We start from the raw sequence: 26352 nt of genomic DNA on the forward strand, positions 1-26352 counted from the left end.
TAACAATTAATCTGCTAATTATCTATTAAATTGGGTAGGAATAATTTCGCCAAATATCTTCAAAAAGACACTGAATTTGGCATGGTAACAAATTGCCAATCTGTCTCCAACTTATGTCACTCCATTCTGAACTACATCTCATGTTGACATTTTACCTTCAGCATGTTCAGTTGTGTTCCCATACCTCATATAGGGTCAGGGCCGATCCTAGGGTGTCGGCCGCCCGTGTGCAAAGATCTAATGTGCCGCCCCTCAAGAGTAATTTGCATATTTTGACTAATCTTCGACGTCCATATAAATATTTCTTCAAATTTCTACATCAAAATCTAATTTAAAAAAGAAAAAAAAAACGAACAAGAATGATGAACTTATAAAAAGGAAGAAAAGTTTTATAGTAAGAAACTCCTTAGGTACAATTTATATCTTTGAAGAAAGTAATATATACCAAAATTTACTACTCGTAAAAATGCATTTTATAGTCTGTCTTCAGTGACATCCGAGAAAGGACGGAGGGGGGGGGGGAATCAGGGGAGGATGGATTGCTCCCAGAAAATTATCGAAATTGGCGTATGAAAAATAGTTTTAGTAATCTTTAGTTGTGTTTGGTTGCAAGGAGAAAAGAGTCGGGTATATTCAAGGAGCATGAAGAAATTTTCGAAATTCACGTCAAATATCGCAATTTAAGGAACTTTTTCGAGACTTCAGGGGAAAAGTAGTGTTGGAGTTCTCTCCTAAAATTCTTTCAAAATTGAAATCAATTCGAAGCTATTTTTTGTGACCGTAGCTTATTAAAGATCAGCGCTCTTCCCGAAAATTTTCCGAAACTGAAGTTTTAAACGAGCAGCTTTGGGTTATCTTTGTTGACGTTGCTAGAGGGAGGGAGATTCAATAATCTCCTATTGAAAGTTTTCGAAATTAAAATTTAAAATGCAAATTTAGGCTGTCTTTGGTGATAGTAGGGGATTTGGCGACTTTCCTTCGGTAATTTCTCGGCACTATTGTTTCAAAAACCCACTTTTGGCTATATTTGAAAACGATAGGGAAAACGTGAAAATATTCCGAACCGTAATATTTTTCGGAACTAAAATCCATTTTAGGCTATTTTTGGGAAGGAAGGGTTTTGGGGCTCCCAAGTGGATATTTCTAAATGCCCAATTTTATGCTATCTTTGGTGACGTTAACAAAACTGAGAAGCTTCGGCGGATCTTTCGGATATTAATATCTGAAAAACACAATTATAGACTTTTGTCCATCTCACTTCAACAGTCGATGGGCATATGTCCTAGCGCCATCAAAAGTTACATAAGCCAGGCAGTTCTCTTCCAGAGTTTTTTAGAAAATCGTATTTTACGCATTGTTTGATTACGAGGGGACAAAGAGCGGGCGGGGGTTCAGTGTACCCTCACGAACTGTTTTTGAAACTGAAATCAATTTCAAACTGAGGGGGTGGGATTAGGGGCCTCTCTAAAGACGCTAATTGATACTATCTTTGGTAGTAATGTTTGGGAATGGATTTCGGGGCCCTCAATCACAAAAAATGTCATAAAATTTGTCAAATACGAAAAATGTCATTAAGCAAATTTTGATGACATTAAGAAGGGTTGTCCTCTGAAAACACATTTTGGATTTTAAAGCCAACATTTTCAGGCTATGTTTGATTAAGTTAAGGTGGAAGGGGTGAATCAGAGATTTAATTGGGTCCTTAAGATCGGTGGGTCAAACAGCAAAATTTTTAAAAATTAAAGTCTTAAAAATGCAATTTTAAGCCTTCTTTAGTCTCCTCAAGGAGGTCATGGCATCCTTTTGGATCTTCATTTTGGAGTTACGTTTAAATTTACTACCCGGGACAAGAGCCCTGATATGAAACCGGGCAGTTCATTCGGGATTTTAATTCGAAAAAAAATGCTGTAAAGGGGGCAAATTACAAAATTTTAGTTCGTCATTCATATATGTTTGACTCTCAGGGGAGTCGCAATTTTTCGCTGTCTCTCCATGCATCCGCGATTGTTGAAAACAGAATTTGTTGTTTGAAATGGTTGCAAGAGTATCTAATCAGTATAGCTTTTTTTAAATATATAATATATAAAATATGTCTTCATTGTTTAGGTCTATAAAAGCTTGGGGGGTAGACATTAGTGGCCGCCCTGGGCCCTGAGTGCTCCTTTTAGAAGGCACCCTTTCATGCTTCAGGAGGAGGCCATTTCCCTCATCTCCCCTCCCCAGTATCCATGCATGATTACCGGTTCTGTCACAAATTTTGCAACCAAATAAAGCATGTATGTAAAGAGTAGATATTGATGGACAATGAACCAACACAATGTTCCCTAACAATCTATTTTTCTTAAACTATGCAATTCTGTCGGGAAATTGGCACTTACTTTGATAATTGAACATTTAAAATTCAGCATATTTATTTGATTTATTATAAGTTATCTTGTGAGAAATTCTTGAGGAATTTTGCTTGCTAAAAGAACTATATGATGCGGCCTGCGGCCGCCCCTTGCTTTGGCCGCCCTTGTGCGGTGCACACTCTGTACACCTGCTAGGATCGGCCCTGTATAGGGTATACTCCATATGCGCTGTATACTCTGAAACATCTTTTAGACATATAGCGTATACCCTCAAGCTTCTAAAATTATCATATTATGGCATATGAGGTAGTGAGAAGCAAAGGGATGCAAGTGGAAAAATTAAAAATTTGAAGATAACTAGGACAAATGGTAGGTGAACCTCTCCTCTGTCTTGGGGCAAGAGATGGTACTAGTAGCCCTGGTAGGTGCTGCTATACAGCATGATTTAGAAAACAATTTCAATGAAAGCCTACGTAGGATCTAGTGATGGGCATAATCGAGTTCTCATAATCGAATCACTCGATTATTCAAGATCATTCGAGAACTCGATTACCACGAGTTCTCGATTATCGTATCTCGAGTTCTCGATTACCACTTTTCGAGTTCTCAAGCGATGAACTTCTCGAGTTCTCGATCATCACTTTCCGAGTTCTCGAGCGATGGACTGCTCGAGTTCTCGATCATCACTTTCCGAGTTCTCGAGCGATGGACTGCTCGAGTTCTCGAATATCACTTTTCGAGTACTCAAGCGATCAACTGCTCGAGTTCTCGATTGTCACTTTCCGAGTGCTCGAGCGATCAACTGCTCGAGTTCTCGCTTTGAACTTCTCCAGATCTTGAGTTCTCGAGATGTCAATCACTCGAGCAATGTATTTTTCGACCGATTTGATAATCGAACGAACCTCTCAATATAGTTGACTTTTGATAGGGGTGCCCACCTAGAAAGGGAGGAGGGGTCATGGCGCAGCCTGTGCCATTGACATTTTTAGGGAGGGGGGTGTTTTAAGGGGTATTTTTCATTTTTTGGGGGGCTCTGCAATATTGAGGGGGGACCTACGGGGGGCACCCCTGCTTCTGAAGTGATTCAATTGCAGGGGCGGATCCGTCATTTAGGGGGTTAGAGGGCTGGCTTTGAAAAGGAAATGATTTTACTTATGAAAGGGCATGGTTTTTGTCGTCTTCCGAAAAAATTTGCATTGAACCCTTCCCCGAGAAAAATTTGGAGTGGCTGATGGGCTGCGCTGAGGTGCCTATAGGGGAGAAGGTTCATAGCGCAGACTGCGCCACTGAAATTCTTAATGATGTTAACCTTTTTTAGGGAATCTCCTTCTTGAGGGGGGAGGGTGTTTTGAGGGGTATTTTTCTCTTTTAGGGGGGGAGGAGGTCTCTGCGATATTGAGGGGGGTGCTCTCGACCTCAGGGCGGGTGCGTACCCCTGCTTGTGAGGTGTTTCAGTTGCAGGGGTGTATCCGCCATTCAGGGGGTCAGAGGGCTGGCTTTGAAAAGTTAATGATTTTACTTATGAATGCGCGTGGTTTTTGTTGTCTTCCGAAAAAATTTGCATTGAACCCTTCCCCCAGAAAAATTTGGAGTGAGTGACAGGCTGCGCTGCGGTGCCCACGGGGGAGTGTTGGCAAAAGCCATTATTTTGGTTCTTGGAGAGATGCGTAAAAAGCTTGAATGTATTTTAAATTGTTTAAAACTTGCCTGTAAATTCAAACTTATCCGAGAAAAACAGATTCCCGGTTTTAAAAGACGTAAATTATCCGGCGGAGGTATCAAATCCCCAAGTGACTAAACACCCAACAAGTCAATCACGGGTTTCACCCATCGGCAGACGTGACGTCAGGAATCAAGAGTTGAGGATCTTTCTGCTGAAAGCAGTGAAGAAGGTGATTTAAAATAGCAACAGTTAAAATAGTAACTGTGTTGAGTTGCTTTGAGAGGCAATAGATGCAAATTTTGATGACGTCACGTCATTGCGTCGGGTAACAGTGATGGGTTAAATAGAAAGTCAATCAATCAATCAATCGCTCTCTTATGATTTGCCTCCGTTCTGCAGACGGTTTGTTTTGATATGAGCATGTGAGCTCCGATTGATTTGTCCACGCAAGGGACGTGGGAGTTTATGAAAGAAATGTAAAATTAAAGTTCGTTTTGCCTGCTAGTAGTGCACGATAAGTTCTAAAACAGTACCCTACGTTTGGAAGGCGGTTTTGTGAAAATAAAATTAAAAGAAAGAGTTGATGTATTGAAATAGGCTTAACAGGACCAGAGGACCAAAGCTGCTCATCCTAGGTTCCGAGCTGGTCGGACCGTACGGGTTCAGTGTAGGGTGAGGCATTTCTTCGAATGGTGAGGTGACCTCTAAGAGACTCTACTACTGAATGTTCTCCTGTTTGGCAAAGAAACCAGGTAAATAATTTCCTGTACTGCATATGGTGAGGAATCCTCTACTGTGGGATGGGTGTGCCTGGAATGCAGTGACCATTGACAGAGGATGGATGGTCTGTCGTCCACGTGTGGACGTGTGGTTTTTTCAACTCAACAGTTCATCCGATTGATGGATGTGGCCTTCAAGTTTTGTGTGCCAAGTGCTTGTATGGACTTACAAGGGTATGAAATTTTTCCAATAGTCTTTTCTTGGAAATGTGGCATGCTGTTTAGGGTTGTTTATTGAGGACGTTTTAGAACTGATATTTAGAGAAAACGAATAATGTGATATTTCTTGTTGATGTATGTTGGGGGGAAATATTTAATTTGTTAATGGGGATTTGATATTAAAAATGTTGAATGTTTGTTTTTCCTATTTACACATATACATATGTTTTAAATAAAATGTTGTTTAAATTGAAATTCAGTTTCCATTGCTTCATTTCTCCCGAACTTACCATTCCACATCCGTTGGTCCTTTTCCAGAGGTCCAACAGGGAGGTGGGTCATGGCGCAGACTGCGCCATTGAAATTCTTAATAGATGTTAGTCTTTTTTAGGAAATATCCTTCTTGAGGGTGGGGGGGGGGGGGGGGTCCTGATTTTAAAAGGTGTGCCAGCACACTTGAGGAATAGATACCATTGCGATCTAAATGGTGTTATTATTAAATAATTGCCTCTCGAATGTTTCATTCGAATAGTGTTATAATTGAATGTATGCTGTCGAATGCTTGATTATCAAATGATCCTTTGGGATGCTTTGGTAGTCTAATGATATGTTTGGTGGAAGTGAAGGTTGGGGGCACTAATAAGGTTCTAACTTGAGAGGCATTAAAATTATACTTCAGGTAAAAAGGGGGAATACTTAAGTTGAAAACCTGAGGGGACGTCTTCCCCCTTACGTCCACCTTCGACTGTACCATTGAGTAATGATACAAGTGTAACAGGCATTAACAGACGTTTTAAAGCCGAAATATACAGGTTACAACAGACACGTGTTTCGGGGTTTCTAGGAACCCTTTTTTTCAACGCAAAATAGTGAGATTGTGGATGTAGGGACATTACTGGATGTCTTTAGGGACCATTCATTAATTACGTAAAGGTTCTGAGGGGGAGGGGGTTGGAAAAATGTGTATATACTTTGGGGGGGGGGGGTTCAAACCCATTCTTTTGCAATATTTTCCAAGTCGGATGTTTTACATTTGAAATTGCGCAGTCAAGTGATTTGATAGGGATTACATATTTCATTTGCGTCTGGAAAATAAATAACGTATTAGGATAAGCTGTTTTTAATTTGTTTTACAAAGAATGAATAATGTAAAACATAATTAAAGAATCGCACTATGCATGGCATGTTTTATTTTCAATTAGTATCGCATCATATACAAAAAAATGTCGAAAAAACATTCAGTATAGATTCCTACTTTCTAGTAAATATTTCATTCACAAAAAGGTTTAATTTAATAATAGTGAATTTAATTTCGATTCCAGTGATGTTAGATTCGTTATTTTATTATTTTGAAAAACGAAATGGAATCTTAAGTAAGAATATGAGGAGGGGTTTGAAAAATCTTACGTACCCTTACATGGGGGGAGGGGGGTCAAAATTTGCCAAAATCATCCTTACGTAACTAATGAATTGCCCCTTACATGCATAACCTTACTATTTTGTAGAAAAAGGGTACCTTAAAACTCCAAAATATGTTTCTGCAGTAGTCTGTATATTTGGGATACAAAAGGTTTTTTTTATATATATATATATTTTTTTTTTATGTTACTTCTCGGCACAAAGGTAGTTATTAATTTCTTAATAAAACAAGTGGTTTACTTCTCGTGTAATTCCTTCCTATGGGTGCAAATAAGTTTTGACACAAACTTTGGGATTGTAATTTTTAGAGGATTTTGTCTCTTTTGGGGGTATTGCTCTTGGGGAAGAGCTTTGCGCCTCCGCTCTTGGGATGGATATATTTGGAATGATTTTAAAATCGAATGATTGCTTTTCGCTTGCTTTATTCGAATGGGGTTATAAATGAATGTTTGGTGTCGAATTTTCGATAATTGAGAGATTTCATAATAATTGAACGATATTTTTCGAACGAAAATTGTTAATTAGCATATGAGCAGATTTATGGAGGGGCATGCGTTGTGTGAGTGGCGGACACAACGGGAGGGTCATGGGGATTATGACCCCCTCCCTTCCACCCTAAACCAACAGTATCCGTTGTGTTCATTGTGTTCAAACATGTGTGTTCAAAGTTTCATTGCTCATGAAATTAATTTGCAACGTTTATCCCCAATTAGGTGTCTTATTCCTGACAGATTTGGTGCTTTTTATTGACTCCCAAACACGTTCAAACATTTTTCGTACCGAAAACGGGAATTTCGTTCATGAGAGGGGGGGGGGGGGGCTTTCTTCACCATGACCCCCCCCCCCTAAAATGGTTTTCTGTATCTGCCCCTGGTGTGATTCGGCGGTGAAATCTTGAAACAAAGGGTAGAGAAACACTTTCCATACTGTTTTGAACTTGACAGTTATTAAGATTAAATATGTACAATTTTTATTAAAAAGTGAGGGACAATAATAATATGGGCGGGTCTTTGGGCGACACTAGCAGGTATAAACTTGAGAGTTGTTAAACTTAAAAATATATTGAACCAGTATTGTACAAACCGTGTAATTGAAAATTTAAGTTGGTCTTAGCTCTTTTTCGGATTATTGTTCCTTAGGGGGTGGGGGAGGTGGAATTGCCGTAAGAGGCGCACCATTGCTCACAGGGACGGACGAACACCCCTGTCATTCTATAAAGTTTCAGAATCAAATAATTGCTTCTACAGTGCTTTTTTTTTCGGATGGGGTTACTCAGAGAGCAAACTTCGTTGAGTTAAAGGTTTTAAAACGATTGTTAACGCTGTGACAACCATGTAAAAACGTTTGTGAAACGTTTCAACGCAATGTATTTATAATGCAGTGGTGCCCATCCCCCCCTCCCCTGGCGATGACAATCATCCCTCAAATGCGACGGAGAAACCCCAGAACGAGAGCCCCCTAAAATAAGACTAAAAAGCCCTCTTATAAGTTACCCTCTCCTCTTCAAAACTTTAATGGCGCAGTCTGCGCCATGGATCCCCCCCCCCTCTCTCTCCCGTGGGGACCCTTGTATAATATATTGCCTGTTGTCGAATGTTCGGTTATCGAGCATCTCGAATGATTTGAAAATCCAATACGTAATCTGCTTTTCAGAGAAACTTGGCAATCAATTTAAACCTTTTTGAGGACCAGCGCACGGCAAATGAAGTGCAGCTACAAAACCTTAAGTTCTGAAATGGACCGTCGCGAGCCAAAGCATTTTCAGTAGTTTTCCTCAACACACTTTACAAAAAAAAACTCATAAAATCAGCACATTAATTGACTCCAAATTTTTCAGTTGAGTAAATAATATACTAATCAACATTTATGAAAATATAAGGAATATGACATTAAAAATATAAGGAATATGACATAAACAAAAGCGAGTAAAACAAGAAAAACCTTTAAATTCAACTACTCATGCAAAAATAAATGCTACGCACACAAGAAGTCACAAATATTTTGCATATGGAATTTAAAAAAATAAAAATAAGTATATAAACAATAATCTGTATAAAATGTAATTTTTATTTAAAAAATGGGTCAAAGAGTGGAAGCTAAAACTAATCCCACACGACAATCAATCTTCAATATTTCTTTTTAATGCATTCAGAAACATCTCAACTTCACTCCCTATACTTTACTGTTATTAAATATTTAAGTCAGCGAATGAAAAATAAAAATAAAAAGAGCGAATCAAGAAAGAAGAAAAAAAAAAATCATGAACTTCAATGCACTGCAAGCCACACTTGTAACTTTCAATGCCCCGGGAATCCCAATCTTCTGGAAAACGCAAAAAGAAATATTTTACCCTCCCACCTCATGTATCAGTCAGATTAATATAATTCTACTAACAAGAACACACACAAAAAAAAGCAAAGCAATAAACAAGAATAAATGAGTCCTTTTGCGCAGAGCAACGATTCCCCTACTTGTTTACATTATGAACTTCATGTTTGAGAGATCGAAACCATTCGAAGTAATCACGTGATATCTGAGAATCATTACTTTAAATGTATAGCCGTTCGAATAAATCACTCAAAATGAGTATAAAAAAATTAAAAATCGAGAAATCAACCCGTTACACAAATTGAGAAGGAAGGGAGAGAGGCGGGTTCGCCCCTTATTATACCCCTAAATGATAGGCTTAATGGCACATTCGTAATGCGAGCGCACCCCTGCCAAAACAAATCGGGAATTCAATTGTACCAAACGTCAAGGGTATCCCCCACCCTCTTTTGCAGGGCGAAATGGCGCACCCTCCCAAATGTTACGGAGCATCCATCTAGAAAGAGCTCCCCCCCATCCCGAAATGAGATTTTAAAAAAACCTCTCAAAGAATCACTTCTAAAAATTTCAGTTTCGCAGGCTGCGCCATGGACCTCTAGTTTATGTCCCCGAAACTAGACCTAAAAATTTTAGTGGCACTGGCTGCGCCATATACCCTCACCCCTCCCGAAAATGAAATAAAAAACTCTGAAAAAACCGGCCAATGGCGCAGGCTGCACCATGCCCCCTCCCTCCTTTTAGTGGGCACCCCTGTAGCAGTCAACTCAATTCTGGAAAATCTCAGAAAATGAACTACTTGAGTACTCGATTCAAACATCTCGAGATCTTGATTTGAAACATCTCGAGATCTCGATTCAAAAGATCTCGAGAAGTCAATCGCTCGAGTACTCGATTATAAAGATCTCGAGAAGTCAATCGCTCGAGTACTCGATTATAAAGATCTCGAGAAGTCAATCGCTCGAGTACTCGATTATAAAGATCTCGAGAATTCAATCGCTCGAGTACTCGATTTCAAAGATCTCGAGAAGTCAATCGCTCGAGTACTCGATTCGGAAGATCTCGATTATCAATCACTCGAGTGATCGACTTGAAAAGATCTCGATTATCAATCACTCGAGTGATCGACTTGAAAAGATCTCGATTATCAATCACTCGATTATCAGAAGTTCTCGATTCCCGAGATCTCGATTATCAAAAGATCTCGTTTATGCCCATCACTAGTAGGATGTGATCTTTAAACGCGCTCTACTAGAAACTTAAAATAGTCCACTTGCATCCCTTTGCTTCTCACTGCCTCATATTATGTATATGATCGCATACACATATTGGGCAGAACTGATTACTGGGAGTATACCCTTAGAAAATTCGATGGGAATATCACTGAGCAAGTTGTATAACTTATGGCCTTTAAACTAACAAAAATTAAAGGCTTTCAACACGTTTCTCTGTAATTACAAATTTAATAGATTTTAGCGTAACACTAACAAATCGAAAACTCCTGCTGTAAAAATATCACATTAAAAGTGCTCATAATGAGTAGAAATATAAATGTATTTTCAGTCTTACATTTTCATTTCAATTAAAAAACTTGACATGCATAAACTCAATGATACACATCAAATGAACGTAAACTAAAACATACCGTAACAGTAGCTAGGAGACCTTCAGGTACATTCGCAACAATAATTCCAATTAAAAAGATAACAGCATCCAACCAGTAATAACCCAAAATAAAAGCTATGAAGAAGAATGTAACACCTAAGAAAACAGCCACACTAGTGATGATATGAATAAAGTGGGCGATTTCCCTTGCAATTGGAGTGTCGCCCATTTCCAAACCAGATGCGAGATTGGCAATGCGCCCCATTACGGTGCGATCACCAGTGTTAATTACAATGCCGCGACCAGTCCCTAAAAACAAAAGACATTGATTTATCAAAAAAAGTTTCAGGCTCTATCAATATATACATTCCTACAAATTTTAAAATCTTTTAATGAATAAAGTGTCGCTACAACAACAAATGAAACAAATCAAAACAGATTAACGACCAACTTCTTTAAATAGCATCTGGCTTATCCTGGCAACAATTTGAAGGGAGAGGATAGCTCTTCAACATTAAATTCTGTAGTTTAGAAATAGGAGATAGCTCTTAAACATTGAATTCTAAACAAATACACTGATATACGCCGCCAGCTCAGTCAATTCCAGCCGAGGACAGCAGTTTCGTGCTTATTAGCACTCATCAGCCCGGCATAGGAGTGACTGAGCTGGAGGTGAAAAATCTCTTAAGGAAGTCTAGAGTGCCAAACAAACTGGTAGCTAATACAAGAATTAGCATTGACCAGACCAGGGACCGAAACCATGGTTCAGTCACTCATCTGGTCAGTGCTAATTCTGTATTAGCTACCAGTTTGTTTGGCAATCTGGGTTTCCTTAAGAGGTTTTTCACCTCCAGCTCAGTCACTCCTATGGCGGGCTGATGAGTGCTAATAAGCACGAAACTGCAATTTTGGGCTGGAATTGACTGAGCTGGCAGCGTAGATCATGTATTTCTGCCTAAGCCTTGGCTATAGGGTGGTAACTTACTAAAAGTACACTGAATTTGAAAGATGTGTATCCATCCATACAGTGATGCTTTGGTAAAACAAACAAAATAAATTTTTGGATGAACTATTAAAACTATAGCTTATATTAAGCCACGCTCGTCATTTAGGGAAGCATGAAAGTGAATATATCTGCCATTTATTTTCTTGTAGTGAACATTTTTGATTAATAAGACCACATTTTCAGCTGCGATTTTGGCCTTTTTGTATCAGGATGTATCAGAAATTGAAAATTGAAGCAATTTTGTGCAATTTTCCAACCCTTCTTCCTGATAGTATCCAGCTCTGTCCTAAGCCATCATCACTGCGGCATGGAAGCTGTTCTTGAGTTCTTCTAACACTTTTGGCAGTGGGGGTACATAAGGAAGGTCCTTGATGTGATGAGCCCCCAAAGCACTGCAAGAACAGATGAACAACAGGTGTGTAATGAAAAAAAAAACGCTTTTATTGTTTTGCTACTATTTTAAAAATACTGCACTTGTGTTACAACCAGGTTTACAAAATTCTGAATCTGTATAAGTTTGTGTTTATTCTTGTGCAAACCACATTTTCATACGACACTTTGTTGCTTTTCTATGCATTTTTTAAATGTATCAATGACTTTTCAGACACTCTGCATAATTATACCCCTTTATTTCCTTTAAGGGGAAGGCACATAATATAAAGAAATTCTGATCTTCTAATTATATTTGGCAGTTAGCTTTTCACATACCCTCCTAAATTTCATCTTAGAACACCAAGATACTACACTATAATGTGAACAAAAGTCGGTCACTTTACCCAATGAGATAAAGGAAAGTTAAATTTTTATTCCCTGCAACGAAAAAAAACTACTGTAAGAGGGAATGTTTTAAAGCATTTTTCATTATAGACTGGCTTCACAATGAAAAACAAAAGATATGTATCACTCACATTGGTTCCATTCCAGCTTTTATTCCTTAAACTTTTTCTTTAAGGAAAAGAACCAAAGAATGATAAAATCAAAAACGCTGAATGGCAGTTAAACAGTAATTGCCACGAAAATTACTTGTACCTAATTGAACAGCAGGAAACTTTTTATTACAATGAACTTAAAAGCTAAATGACAAAATTTTAAACTAACTCCTAGCACTTATTTTCCTACACAGTACTATGCTGCTGAGGTCTTAAGTTATTTTTATATGTACCATATCAAAAAACTACTTGGATATGAAAATTTCAAAGAACTAAAATATTTGAAACAGCTTACTTTTTCTTCTTTTCATTTAGCTCTTACTTTAGTCTCTTCTGATCTTTTATCTGTCCTAGACATTTGTTTTACTTTTCATTTGAATTTCGTTCATTTGAATTACCAAAATATTCAGTGAAAAAGGGTAGTAATGCATGATTATCAGATATTTAACAGGCAAAACTGCATTGATAACTGATTAAAAAATATCACAATAGTGAAAATAAGGCAAAAACTTGTGTATATCTTTGATTAAAGAAGAACTAATTAAAAAAATGTTGAGGATGTAGCAGGGGCGTAGCTAAGGGGGGGTTTTGGGGACAACCCCCCCCCCCGAAACGTTTGTCTCTAAAAAAAGAGAAAAAAAAGAGGGAAGAAAAAGAAAAAAACATCAAAACGACTTTTTTCTGAGTAACAAAGGTCAAAAATTCACTTCGCTCCCCCCCCCCCCCCCGAATGCCATTGAAAATCTGCTCCTTGTGTGACCCTCAAGCATAAAGACGCCTCCCTCTGCTGCAACAGTTTTTTGATAATTGAGTGAAATTTGACACTTCACTTTAGAAATGAGATTGATTTGTTAAATCCACTCCCTGTCCACTCGGACAATTTGTTAAATCCATCCAGCCTTTCTTTGTCATAGATTCTGCAAATTGTTAAATATGTTTAATTTTATGAGCCGCGCAGTGGGAATATTGCATACAGTCGAATCCGTATATTTCGAATTTCACATTAAAGAAAAAATATCGAGATAAAAAGGTTTTGAAAAACGGGAGCTTTAAGAAACTTTTTATAGAAATTTGAAATATGATAGTGAAAATTTGAAATCAATACTAAAGACAATATGAGCTCTTGATTAAAATTCCTCTTTATTAGTTTTGTTAGGTATTTATTCTATTATTACATTATTAAGTGCTTTATTGTGAGTTCAAGGAATCATTTTGGCAGTAAAAGAAACTTTAAGCACATCTTTTTGAAGAAAATGTCTTATTGCTTTTTGGTCCCTGATTTTTTTTTTTTTTTTTTTGATTAATTATTTATCCTCTTGAGGTTAGCAATTGCAGAAAATCTAACTTGGCCAGTATTCTACGATTTTCCTTTTTTCATCACTTGAAAAAAACTTATACTTTCTTTTCACTCCTGTCATTTCGGTTTTCTAAGGAATCACAATTTTAAGAAAGAGAGCAACCAAAGAACAGTACTAATCCAGATAACAGAGCGAAATGGCTTTTAACTTGAATGACTTTTAACCATGAACTTGAAATGTTCATCTTAACATGTCAAACCTGTGAATTTCACCCCTTTACTCTTAGTACCCAAGAAAGTGCGCAAAACGACCGTCCTTTGGTTAATCTTCCTGGAAACATATTCGTGGAACACATTTCTCCCTTTTTTCCACTGCATCCTCAGCTCTTGAAGACAATTCCTCTGTTTCTGAGTTGAAGAAAATGTTTTTGTTTGCTGCTTTAAAGATCATTGGCCTTCGAATCCGAAAATGATAGCATAACCGGAATTCGAGACGATAGAGGTTTTTGTTGGTCTGGTCTCGTGTGTGTCATAGGTCATAGTCAAAACGACCTTTGCTAACCAGAGTATCCATTGCAATCACATTGATTTTTCAGCCAGTATTTACTGCGTATTCTTTTGGAAACGTACAGTCTGTTTAAAATAGTACATTCTAAGTGAAAGTTGTTGCATAATGATGCAAGCAAGACCGATAACAAGCTTTTTTCAACCCAAAGAAAAAAATTAAAATGACGAAAAGGATTGCTCTAAAAATAGAAAGTTAACGTTGTCTGAAGAAAACAAAGTACAGTCTGCAAAGCAGCATTAGTCCCATCGGACCTTTCTAAAGGTAATTTTATTTTAATTCAAAAGAAAAACTGCATAGGATTACATGAATAAAATGTTTAAAAACGAAATGAATCTAGATTGTTTGTTAGCTTGGTTCGCATTAAAAAGTAGAAAATAAAAAAGACTTCTGTTTGTAATACCCGAAAATTGCTGTTGCTCTCTAAAATAGATATTTATGTAAATTCTAAAGCAGATAATAAAATTAAAAATAAAGACTTGAGAGGAGAACAGATGATATGCATTTGAACGAATAACTTTCTACTGCCTATATTTCTTCCCTAACTTTTTTTATTCAAATTTTATTAACTGCTTTAGAATTGGCATAAATGTAAATACATAAAAAGCAACATATAAATATAACGATATGAAAAGCAATTTCATTTTTTGCGGGTTATAATTCAAGAAGTCTTCTTTTATTTTATTTCATTATGAAAGTATGAATCATACTTTTAGTGCAAAACAAGTTAGTAAAAATAGTCTTTATAGTCCGACCACCGATGAGATTGAAAGTCAAACATGTAGTTTACAGGCGGAAATGGAAGTATCTATTAGCTTTCAGGGATGCCAGCTTTTGTAGATGTGTGTTAGCCTCTAAATTAAGCAGTCACACTGAAATGAATGGAACACACTCATCAGATATTTGATTTCCCCCTGATTTGGATAGACTGGTTTTGACAAGACGTTGCTAGAAAATTTCACTTTAAATTAAATGGAGGAAAAAGAAAAAAAAGTTGAATTTTCCACAACATTAAAAAAATAAAAAATTCTTTGCTTTTGTTTGACACAAGTATCGGAATTGGGGCACCCCATTCCAAAGTATGTAAGATTCACCTCCCTCTTATTTTTTTTAACACTAAAAAAATGTACATACATACACACACACATATATATATATATATATATATATATATATATATATATATATAGAATACCCCCCCCCCCCCGAAAGTTGGGTCTAGCTACGCTTCTGGGATGTAGTTTATTTTTTGTGATAACTTTAACACTATCACACTGCACAGTCAGCTAACCGGAGGGGGGGGGGGGGGCGTATTCTGATGCAGGTTACAATACATAAATCCTAAAATTTCTGAAATAATTAAACTAGGTTCCTTTGCTAATTTAATCTCAGACCTGAAATAATGAATCAACAAATATTAAAATGTTTCACTTCACTCTGATCCAGATGCAAAAAATTCAAAATTAGAAAATCACAAGCAGTCGAATTCTGTCAATCTATGTTCAACTGTTATATGCAACGTTCAAAATATATAGAAAACTTACCTTCAACACAGTTAGTGGAAAAAAAGGCAATGTTCCTAGTTTCTAATGGATTTTCATTGGTCATTTCTGGGGAACGCGTTTGTGGTTCTGACTCGCCAGTCAATGATGAGTTGTCGACTTTGAAACCTTGTGCAGAGACGACCCGAATGTCGGCTGGCACTCGATCCCCTCCTTTCACTTCTACCAGATCCCCTACAACCACTTCTTCAGCAGGTAGGGTATGTTTTTGACCTTCCCGAATGATAGTAGCATACTAAAATAACAAAATATAGTTGGCAAATTTTTTAATTCGTCAAGAAAAATATTTCAAGCATGAATATTTGAGAGTAGAAAATTTCTGGTAAATATATTGCTAAAGCAAGATTGAGCTTTTCCCCCCTTTTTTGAGACATAAAACACTAGGTCATACTAAATCTTTTAATGCTCAATTATATTTTGAGCATTACTTACCTTTTTTTTTTTTTAATAAGACTTTCATGGAAGAAGATTTAATATTTTAGCACATAACATTTAAATCAAAGAATCAATAATGAACAACTATAAATTAAAAAAAGCTTTAGAAGTGCAGATGAGTTATGTGAATTGGATATACAATATTAAATTCAAACAAAGCATTCTTGTAAAACAATCGACCTTGTGCAGTTAAATTTGCATACAATTTCCTAGCTATTCAATACCAACTAATTAAGAGCGGATGAATTGTTTTGTAAAAGAAAACAAAACAGTAAAATAATAATATACAATACTCTTGGGAAAATGAAAACATTTTAATTAAATTGTTTTTAATCCTAATGTTTTATAAACTTGGTGAAAAAATTCAAATTAGTTTACTTATGTTGTAATGTAGAATAATACCAAGAGCTAACATGGCATACAAGTATTTAATAGTTAAAAGTTCATATGCTTCTTTACAGTTTAAATTATTTGTTTTGAAATTGGTTTAACAATTTCTATCTATAAAAATTAAGCCACACATTTGAATTTTATTTCAGATTTAAAAATAAAAATTTTAAAAATGTTAAGAATTACCTGAGGCACCATATTTTTGAAAGACTCCATAATTTTTGAACTTCTGGCTTCTTGATAATATGAGAAACATCCAGTAACTATCACAACAGTAGCTAACACAATACCTAAATATAACTATGAAAAAAACTAGTTTTAGAATGATTACTGCACTGAGAAAGAACTAAACACTTTGTAGTTTTCAAGAAAGATGCCAATTTAAAAAGAAAGGAAAAATTTCATGAAAAAATATGTTCTAGTTCAATCATTTATGCAGTAGCCACATTTCAGCATAAATATTGAACTGTGTGCCAAGAAAGATGGAAATAGACAGAGTAGCACTAAGCTATTTTAGACTTAAAAATAGAAAAACGCTTTATTTCCTCTAATTGTTGCAACGGGGTGCCGACAAACTGGAAAAAAAAGTTCCCTGACTTTTCCCTGATTAAGTTCACCAAATTTCCCTGATTTACGTGACCAATGATAATGGTTTCCTTTCTTTGCCCTACCTGAAAAGCATTGCATATTAAAATGCTGTGTTTAAAACGATTTAAGCTGTTAATTAAAAATACATTTTGAAAAGATGTTTTTTTTTTGGTAAATATAGTATATTAAATTATCCACAAAGAAATATTATTGGAAATCTAAAACAAATACTTTACTTTCAGGAACCAGTTAACATAAGAATTCTAAGAAGTTATTAAAACTACTCTTAAGAGCCAGTTTTTTTAAGGATCAGGCAGGCTGGATAGTTGACATTTTTGATTTTGCTGAAATTTGCAGGATATGTCCCTTATTTAAAACTACTAAAAACGTGTTCTTTTATTTTTGCGAAAAAAATTTTTTCTTAAAGTTTTTGGAGGTCAAAGTTGGACTTGGTTCATTTTTTCAAGAAAAATATACCGATTTTACATAGGCCAATACTTTTTACTTTAAGAGTGAACCGTGGCACTGGCAAATATTTTGTGTTCTACTACATCCACGATATTTGTTAGCACATAATTATTTGTGGTCGACTCCTTTCGAAAAGGTCAGGTGTCACTCAAAGTTGTACGAAAAAAAAAATGTCTGCAACTTTGACCGTCAGAATCTTCTTGCGCCAACAGTGAGCCACAGTAGTACATATTTCAGTAAATACATACCATAGAGTAGTATCCAAAAAGAGAAAGATTTGTGTGGCTGACATTTGGCGCACCGAAATATTTGACTCTAAAAATGCAGAAATCGCAAAATTACATGATTTTCAAGGTCATTAATTGCTTGCGCCAAGAGTCAGCAGATATGAAACTACCTGGAGAAGAAGCCTTTCTTGTCATAGAAACACAATCTGTTAACAGACCTATGGCATATGCTTCAAATTTTACATACTTGGACTCTAAACTTTGCTCAAAGAGTGTTTTTCGGTACTTGTGAAAAGATGCCAATTACCTGCTTTTAAGTATTTATTACTATTATTTGTTCCAATATATATTATAATATATTTTCATAAACTAACTAAAATGATAACAAAAGACAACATAAACTAGGAACCAAATTGAAAATAAGGTCCATAAACTACTCAGTATGCAACAAAAACTCTATTTGTCTAAGTTAAATAAATACCCTTGTGAATGAAAAGTAAAATAAGAAATAACAACGTCAAATAGCAGAAATTGCAGATTACTGCAGACACATGTTTCAACGTAACAAGGAACGCCTTTTTCAAATCAAAAGAAATCAGCTTCTGGATGAAAAGGCATCCGACAAAAGACGTACACTTTTGTCGGATGTCTTTGATTTCTTTTGTTGTGCTTTCTGGAGATGATTTTATACCAGTTTCCTCTCCTTTCATGAAAATATTATAATCGTGCGTCTTTTATTAATATGGGAAGCACATTTTTTTGCTGTTGTAAAAGGCCTAACCTCTTGGAAATCCATTCAAATTCGTGGTCTTTATAAAAGGTTGTTTGGTTCAGTTTGAACCTTATACACTCAAGCAGATTCATAAGTCTCAAATGGAAAAGGGAAGACGAGATGTCTCATAGAAAATAAGAAATGACAACGTGTGTTGACACGTTTTTCGGCAGTACAAAAAACGCCTTTTTCAAAGCAAAAGAAATGAGTTGATGGATGAAAAGACATTCTAAAAAAGTATGGCTCTTGTTAGATGCCTTTCATCCACAAGATGCTTTCTTTTGATTTGTTACGCCGAAACACATATCTGCAGTAATCTGCAATTCCTGCTTTTTGACGTTATTTCTTATTTTACTTTTCATTCACAAGGGTATTTCTCTTTTTGGATACTACTCTATGGTATGTATTTACTAAAATATACATTACTGTGGCTCACTGTTGACGCAAGAAGATCTTGACGGTCAAAGTTGCAGAAAAAAAGCTTTTTTTCGTACAACTTTGAGTGACCCCTGACCTTTGCGAAAGGAGTCAACCACAACTAATTATGTACTAACAGATATCGAGGATGTAATAGAACACAAAATAATTGCCAGTGCCACGGTTCACTTTTAAAGTAAAAAGTATTGGCCTATGTAAATCAGTTCGTTTTTTCCAGAAAAATGTACCAAGTCCAACTTAGACCTCCAAAAACTAAGAAAAAATTTTTTTTTTGCAAAAATAAAAAAACACGTGTTTAGTAGTTTTAAATAAGGGACATATCCTGAAAATTTCAGCAAAATCAAAAATGTCAACTATCCAGCCTGCCTGATTCTTAAAAAACGGGCTCTAAAAGACATATCTAATCATGATAAAACTATAAAATTTTAATGGAAATCTTCTTGAACTGAATTTTCAAGCAGTATAATTGTTTCCGCAAGAATAACAAGTAATATTTAAAGTATAGAAGTAATGTAGTTTTACTTGCGTACAGTGGCGGATGGAGCCGGCGGGCAGCCGGGCAAATGCCCGGTGGGCCGCCTCTGTTTGGGCCGCATTGAATTTTTCAATTAAATAGTTTTTTTTTTTTTAATAATAACAATGAATGATTTTTCTTTTTTTCTTCCTTTTATAAAAAAAAGCTACTTAAATATCTCTGCAAATATCATAATAATCCGGTATATTTCTAAACGATTTATCAGAAAATCGTTGCAAGAAAAGTAATAGTTACAAAATTTAAAAAAAAAAGAATCCTTTCAAAGTATGCTGTGATTAATAAGATATTTTACTGTGTGTCTGTAAATTCATCGGCCGATAAGATAACGTAGTTGCATAACTGTCGAGGACCTTCTAAGGCCGTAACAGCTGCCTGTAATACTCTGTAGGAGACAATGAACACGCAAAGGCTGGGCCGTCGCCAGGAGAGGCGTAGAATTGAGGTTGAGGCTGCCAATTTTAATTTAGTGATAAACAAAAAAAAAAGAAAGAAAGAAAGAAAGAAAAGAAAAGAAAACGTTCTCAGTATTCAGAAAAATAATAGTAAACAATAGTATTAAAATGCCAAGTGGAATTCCAGTGACAAAAAGGATTTTTTCAGCAAACTTTTCAAAGAAAATTCAGCCCTTGAATATTAAACATTAAACCTATGAATACTATTTAGGAACATCCACGGTTATTTAAAAGACAGCTGAAATTTTTCGAGTCATTCTGACAAATTTCGAACATTTTTTCAATGAAAAAAAAAAGTATTCAGTACATGATAAAAATCTATAACAAGTTCCCCCTTATGCAACAAATGAATAGATAAATATTTTCATAGGGGCCGTCAAAGCATGTTTTCAATAGAAAAAAAGGTTAAAATGCAGTAAGGGAGATTTAAAGTATGGTAATGAATACCAAGTGTTTGAATTTAAAAACGGAAGTAAACTAAAACTTTATCAAGAAATTCTATAGCTGGAGGCATGATACTTAAAATAAAATAAAGTGGGTAAAAGAAGACCTACGGTGTCACTAAAAAGTATCCCATCAGCCCAAAATTTTAAAAGATAATTTGAACGAATCCCAAACACTTTAACTTCAAACAAATACTGACATTTCACTATGGAAAAACCGAAGAACTAAAATAGTCTTGGAAAAGAAATGCAAGGGGAAGGGGGATTTTTTTAAACGAGTTTTAAAACTTTTATTTTGAAAGAGTACAAGGGAAGACTTTCCAAATCCGAACCCAGTCCCTTCTCCTATCGCCTACCATAATCAAAGTCGACCTACAATTCATATTTAGGACTTCAAATTCGAAAAGCTTTTAGAAGAGTGATCACACAAAGCCTGTAGAAACGACTCCACCCCATCCTTAAAAATCATTCAAAATTTCGTCTTTAGGACTTCCATTTAGAAAAATTTCAGAGGTCATCGAACCTCCCCCTTGTATCACCAAATATGGTCTGAGATTCCTTTTTTAGGCATCATTTCCGAAAAGATTTCTAAGAAAAGCCCCCGAATCCTTGATAACATCAGCGAATACCATCTACAACTGCGTTTTAAAATTCAAATTTCGAGAAATTACCGAAGGAGAGTCTCCGAACAGTTTTACCCACTAACATTAACAAAGACCGTTAAAAACTGGGTTTTAAAAGCTAACTTCGAAAAAATTTTGTTGGAGCCTGCCCAACACGCTCGCCAGCATCACTAAAGGTCGTCTTAAATTTCGTATTTCGTTTTATGGGCTTCAATTCCGAATCATCTCCCGAAAACTCCTGCCACTCACGTCATTGGAAGTCAGTGAAAATAACGTTTTTTAAGCTTTAATTTCTAAGAATTGTCGGTCCCCTTTACATTATCAAAGACCTACAATCCCTTACTTTCGATTTCAATTTCGAAAAAATTTCTGAAGAGTACCGAGGATTCCCGAGCCTCTTCTCTCCCTAACATTACCTAAGATCATCTAGAATGCATTTTTAAGACAAGTTTTTAAAAAAAAACCCGGGGGGGGGGGGGCAATGGATTTTTGCTCTCATTAACATTGCCAAAGATACTCTGTAGATGTTCATTAAAATTATACATTCTGTTTTCACGCGATATCGCGTGAAAGGTTCCTCCTCTTCACAATCGTTATTGCACATAAGACTTTCAGATACTGACTTGGGGGGGGGGGATGCAATTTATCGGTAACAAACTTGTTGAAGAACTTCAATTGCATAAAACATCGCCCTCCCCGCTTCCCTCAAAGAGCGTCAATCGTCACCTAAATTGGCGTTTTGGGAACTTCGATTAAAAAATTTTGCTTAGAAAGAATTCCTGAATCCCTTCTCGCCCCCCTCCCCCCTAGTGTTTCTAAACATAGGTTACGCACACGTTTTAAAGCTCATATTTTGAAAAAGGTTTGAGGGAATTCTCCAAGTACCCGCTGCCGCAAACATCATCTATAAATAGTCTAACAATACGTTTTTAAAGCTGTAACTTCAAAAATTTTCCGGGGGGGTGTACCCCCCCCCCCCCATCATCTGCACGAATATTACACTTTTTACTACGCAGTTGTTCGTATTATAATCTTTCTCCACATTCGTAAACACAATTCTCCTAATTTGAGTCCTCAAAGTCTAATGGTGACTTCTTCCTAAAACTATAAGCTGTATCCGCTCTCTCTTTTACATTTGAAAAACTAAAGGAAGGGTGGCGGGGGTCCGTCTGTTCTTCAAAGAGCAAGTCTTAATTAAAGGGCCGGTTGCCATGTAAATGCCAGGGCCGGTTCATGCCGTCCCATCCGCCACTGCTTGCGTAAATAATACTGCCGTGTGCAGGTAAACGGCAGTATCTGCAGAAATTAGTTTTTCGAGATATTTGAAGAAATGTGGTGGATTCAGTACTGACATAGGAAAATGTTGGAATTAGACGCTTTTTTCACGCCTCTTTTTCAATGGAAACCAAATAAGTGAGTATGTACAATAAAGATAACGTACAATAGATAACAAAAATGAAAAAAAAAAAAAAAAGAAAAATTTGCAGTTACTGCCCTTTACCTGCACAAGACTGAATAGACATATTTATGTAAAACAAATTGAAAACTTTCAACAACCAGTCACATTCAGCTATTCTCTAATCAAGAACTTAGGTTTTAATGAATGAATACAGCATTTTAACTATTAAAAATAATAAAAATATTTACTTATGTATACACAACTCAATTTCAAATAATTTCATTAGTTGTCGAAAAAAATCTTAGATTACTTTAGTAACAAACAATATTGAAATGCAAAAACAATTATTAATTTCAAAATATATATGTATATGTGAAATACACCGCCAGCTCAGTCATTTCCAGCCGAGGACTGCAGTTTCGTGCTTATTAGCACTCATCAGCCCGGCATAGGAAAGTGACTGAGCTGGAGATGGAAAACCTCTTAAGGAAGCCAAGAGTGCCAAACAAACTGGTAGCTAATATAGAATTAGCGCAAACCAGACGAGTGACCGAAACAATGGTTCGGTTCAACTCGAATTTTGAAGGCAAGGCAGGTATAATCAGTAAGTTACCGCCCTACAGCCAGGGCTAAGGCAGAAATACGTGAAATACACCGTCAGCTCAGTCATTTCCAGCCGAGGACTGCAGTTTTGTGCTTATTAGCACTCAGCAGCCCGGCATAGGAAAGTGACTGAGCTGGAGATGGAAAACCTCTTAAGGAAGCCAAGAGTGCCAAACAAACTGGTAGCTAATATAGAATTAGCGCAAACCAGACGAGTGACCGAAACAATGGTTCGGTTCAACTCGAATTTTGAAGGCAAGGCAGGTATAATCAGTAAGTTACCGCCCTACAGCCAGGGCTAAGGCAGAAATACGTGAAATACACCGCCAGCTCAGTCATTTCCAGCCGAGGACTGCAGTTTTGTGCTTATTAGCACTCAGCAGCCCGGCATAGGAAAGTGACTGAGCTGGAGATGGAAAACCTCTTAAGGAAGCCAAGAGTGCCAAACAAACTGGTAGCTAATATAGAATTAGCGCAAACCAGACGAGTGACCGAAACAATGGTTCGGTTCAACTCGAATTTTGAAGGCAAGGCAGGTATAATCAGTAAGTTACCGCCCTACAGCCAGGGCTAAGGCAGAAATACGTGAAATACACCGCCAGCTCAGTCATTTCCAGCCGAGGACTGCAGTTTTGTGCTTATTAGCACTCAGCAGCCCGGCATAGGAAAGTGACTGAGCTGGAGATGGAAAACCTCTTAAGGAAGCCAAGAGTGCCAAACAAACTGGTAGCTAATATAGAATTAGCGCAAACCAGACGAGTGACCGAAACAATGGTTCGGTTCAACTCGAATTTTGAAGGCAAGGCAGGTATAATCAGTAAGTTACCGCCTACAGCCACCTCTTGGCTTCCTTAAGAGGTTTTCCATCTCCAGCTCAGTCACTTTCCTATGCCGGGCTGATGAGTGCTAATAAGCACGAAACTGCAGTCCTCGGCTGGAAATGACTGAGCTGGCGGTGTATTTCACGTATTTCTGCCTTAGCCCTTGGCTGTAGGGCGGTAAATTACTGATTATATATGTATATGGTTTTAAAATAAAAAAAAATTTAAAGTCTGAAAAAAAAAATGATTTTCAGCCAAAATTTAATTTTAGCAATTAAATTTAAGAGTGATAACTTTTAAGATTTTATCAGCATTAAATTAAAAAACATTTTTCTTGAAATCATAACTGTATGCTAATTACTTCAAGACAATGAGTAAAGGCAAGGGAGCAAAGTTATTAATGACAGCTTCCTCTTTGCCTGTAGGGTTGTTTATTTTGCATAGCATGGAATGCTTGTAAGAAAAATTCAAACTAGCAAACAACTTTACAAACACAAAAGCAATCTTAGGAAGCTAATCCTAAAATTGAATACTTTAACCTTGAGGAAAAAAGATGCATAAATATGCAGCAGTGTATAATCACACCTCATTAATTTTACTTTCTTTTTGAACAGATAATTTTACTTTTTTAAAAAACAAATAATTGGTGAAAAATTGTTGGGAATTAAAGTACTTCATTTTGCAAAGAAAAAAAAATTTCTTCATTTAATCAATTTTCCCTGAATTTGTTATTTTTTCAAAATTCCCTGATTTTTCCCTGAGTGATAAAGTTCCCTGACTTTTCCCTGATCTGTCACCACCCTGTGCAACATGACAAGGTGTTATTCACATTAGTTGGACCTTGAACTTATTTTTAGCTTTTTGGAATTCCAACCATCTGTAAACAGAACAGACAACCAAACAATAGCAATTGATCTTTGAAAGAAAAATACAGTTTGACATGAAGAGTTGTTGTTGAAGAGTTGCTATTGTACAGTTATTTTTTATTTAAGTTCCAAGGGAATATAGGTTCGTCAAGGCATTAGGCAGGACAACACATACAAGAAGAAATTTTTAAAGAATTAAAACAAAATTGGAAGGAGCCAGTGTGGTGCCTTTTCTAAGTACAAGTCAATTTGTCTTTTTAGGGTTAGATAAATATATGTGCTATTTCAAATAGATGAGCAAATTCACAGCAAAAGTTATCAACTACATTATTAATAATAATTGGGAATTTTGTCTTCGGATGAAGTACACAACTACATGATTTACAAGGTGCATAAGAATGGTTTGAGAACAACTCACGATCACTACCAAATTTAATAGGCTTTGATCTTGTACAAGATTTTACAGGTTGAAGTATCAAGGTTAACTGAAATTCTATGATTAGCAGATTCCTTAATGAAAATATTTCCCTTAGCAGAGAATAGAATTGTATCAAAAATGTAAGGAGTTTTTAATGCATCAAGATCTAGGATATGGTTGTAGGGAAAAATTTAAAATGTTTGAAAATTAAGTATTTTCTGAAATTTCAATAGAGTAAAAAGGCATGTGGTGTGTGCTCATCAGGGATGTTCCCGTTCCTATAGGGCTGTATACTCTCAAACATTTTTTAAACACATTATGTATATGATCACATACACATATCGTGCATAATGGATAACTTGGCGAATACCCTCAGAAAAATTAATGAGAACATCACCAATGCTCATCATAAAATAGATCCTGTATGATTAATAATAATTAAAAAGGTAGGAGAAAGGCCAATTAGTGATGTCATGAATAAAAAACAAACATGAAAACTTACATTATCTTCAACTCCTCCTTCAGAAGTTCCTACTTGAATAGAATATGCAATAAAACAAAGGAAAGCACCTATCCATAGCAGAAGAGCAAACCCACCAAAAAGCTGCTTACAAAATTTAACCCATTCTGGAATTTTTTTTGGAGGCGTTAATGCATTTGGTCCGTCCCTTTCATAAATTTCACGAGCTTGCATGGCAGTGAGACCCTGAAAAAGTTTCCGTTCATTTATCAAACAATACTATATTGAGAGAATGAAATATTTTTACGTATTAACTAAACAATAAAAGAAATGGAGCATTATAAATAGTAAATAAAGGAACAATAAAATAATTTTACTTAATTGCTTAATTTTTTACAGAACATAGTCTAGTTAATTTGGGGGAAAAGTCTAGCAGTAGAAAATGAAAAGGGGGGAAAAAAAACTGATAAACTCAATAGCGAGAACTCAAAATGAACAACTCCTGAACATAGAAACATCAATACATTATTTTAGTAAACCAGATATAGCACAAGAATTATAATCTTTTAAAGTAAATTTCAAATACAATACTAAGCCTTTATTCATGTGATTGGTAACGATTTCATTGTTGGCTGACAAGGAGAGAGCTGAAGCCACTTGAAAATTTTCTCTGTTTGCAATTCCAATTAGTTAAAAAATCTTGTAATAACTATTTATAATATAGCATTTAAAAAATAATTTTAAATTGTCTGCT

The 26352-nt window shown here is 36.0% G+C and overlaps 1 protein-coding gene across 1 annotated transcript in view; it reads right to left on the reverse strand.

The window, feature by feature from the left end:
• Positions 1-26352, reverse strand: part of LOC129225702 (sodium/potassium-transporting ATPase subunit alpha-like) — a 156142-nt gene that overhangs the window by 60642 nt on the left and 69148 nt on the right. Inside the window, exons 4-7 of the mRNA XM_054860179.1 lie at positions 25641-25844; positions 16672-16785; positions 15643-15895; positions 10342-10610 (exon numbers count right to left, since the gene is read on the reverse strand). Of these exons, the coding sequence (XP_054716154.1) occupies positions 10342-10610; positions 15643-15895; positions 16672-16785; positions 25641-25844 (840 nt within the window). The remainder of the gene's footprint in view (positions 1-10341; positions 10611-15642; positions 15896-16671; positions 16786-25640; positions 25845-26352) is intronic.

This window comes from Uloborus diversus, chromosome 7 (assembly GCF_026930045.1).
Source record: "Uloborus diversus isolate 005 chromosome 7, Udiv.v.3.1, whole genome shotgun sequence".
Lineage (NCBI taxonomy): Eukaryota > Metazoa > Arthropoda > Arachnida > Araneae > Uloboridae > Uloborus > Uloborus diversus.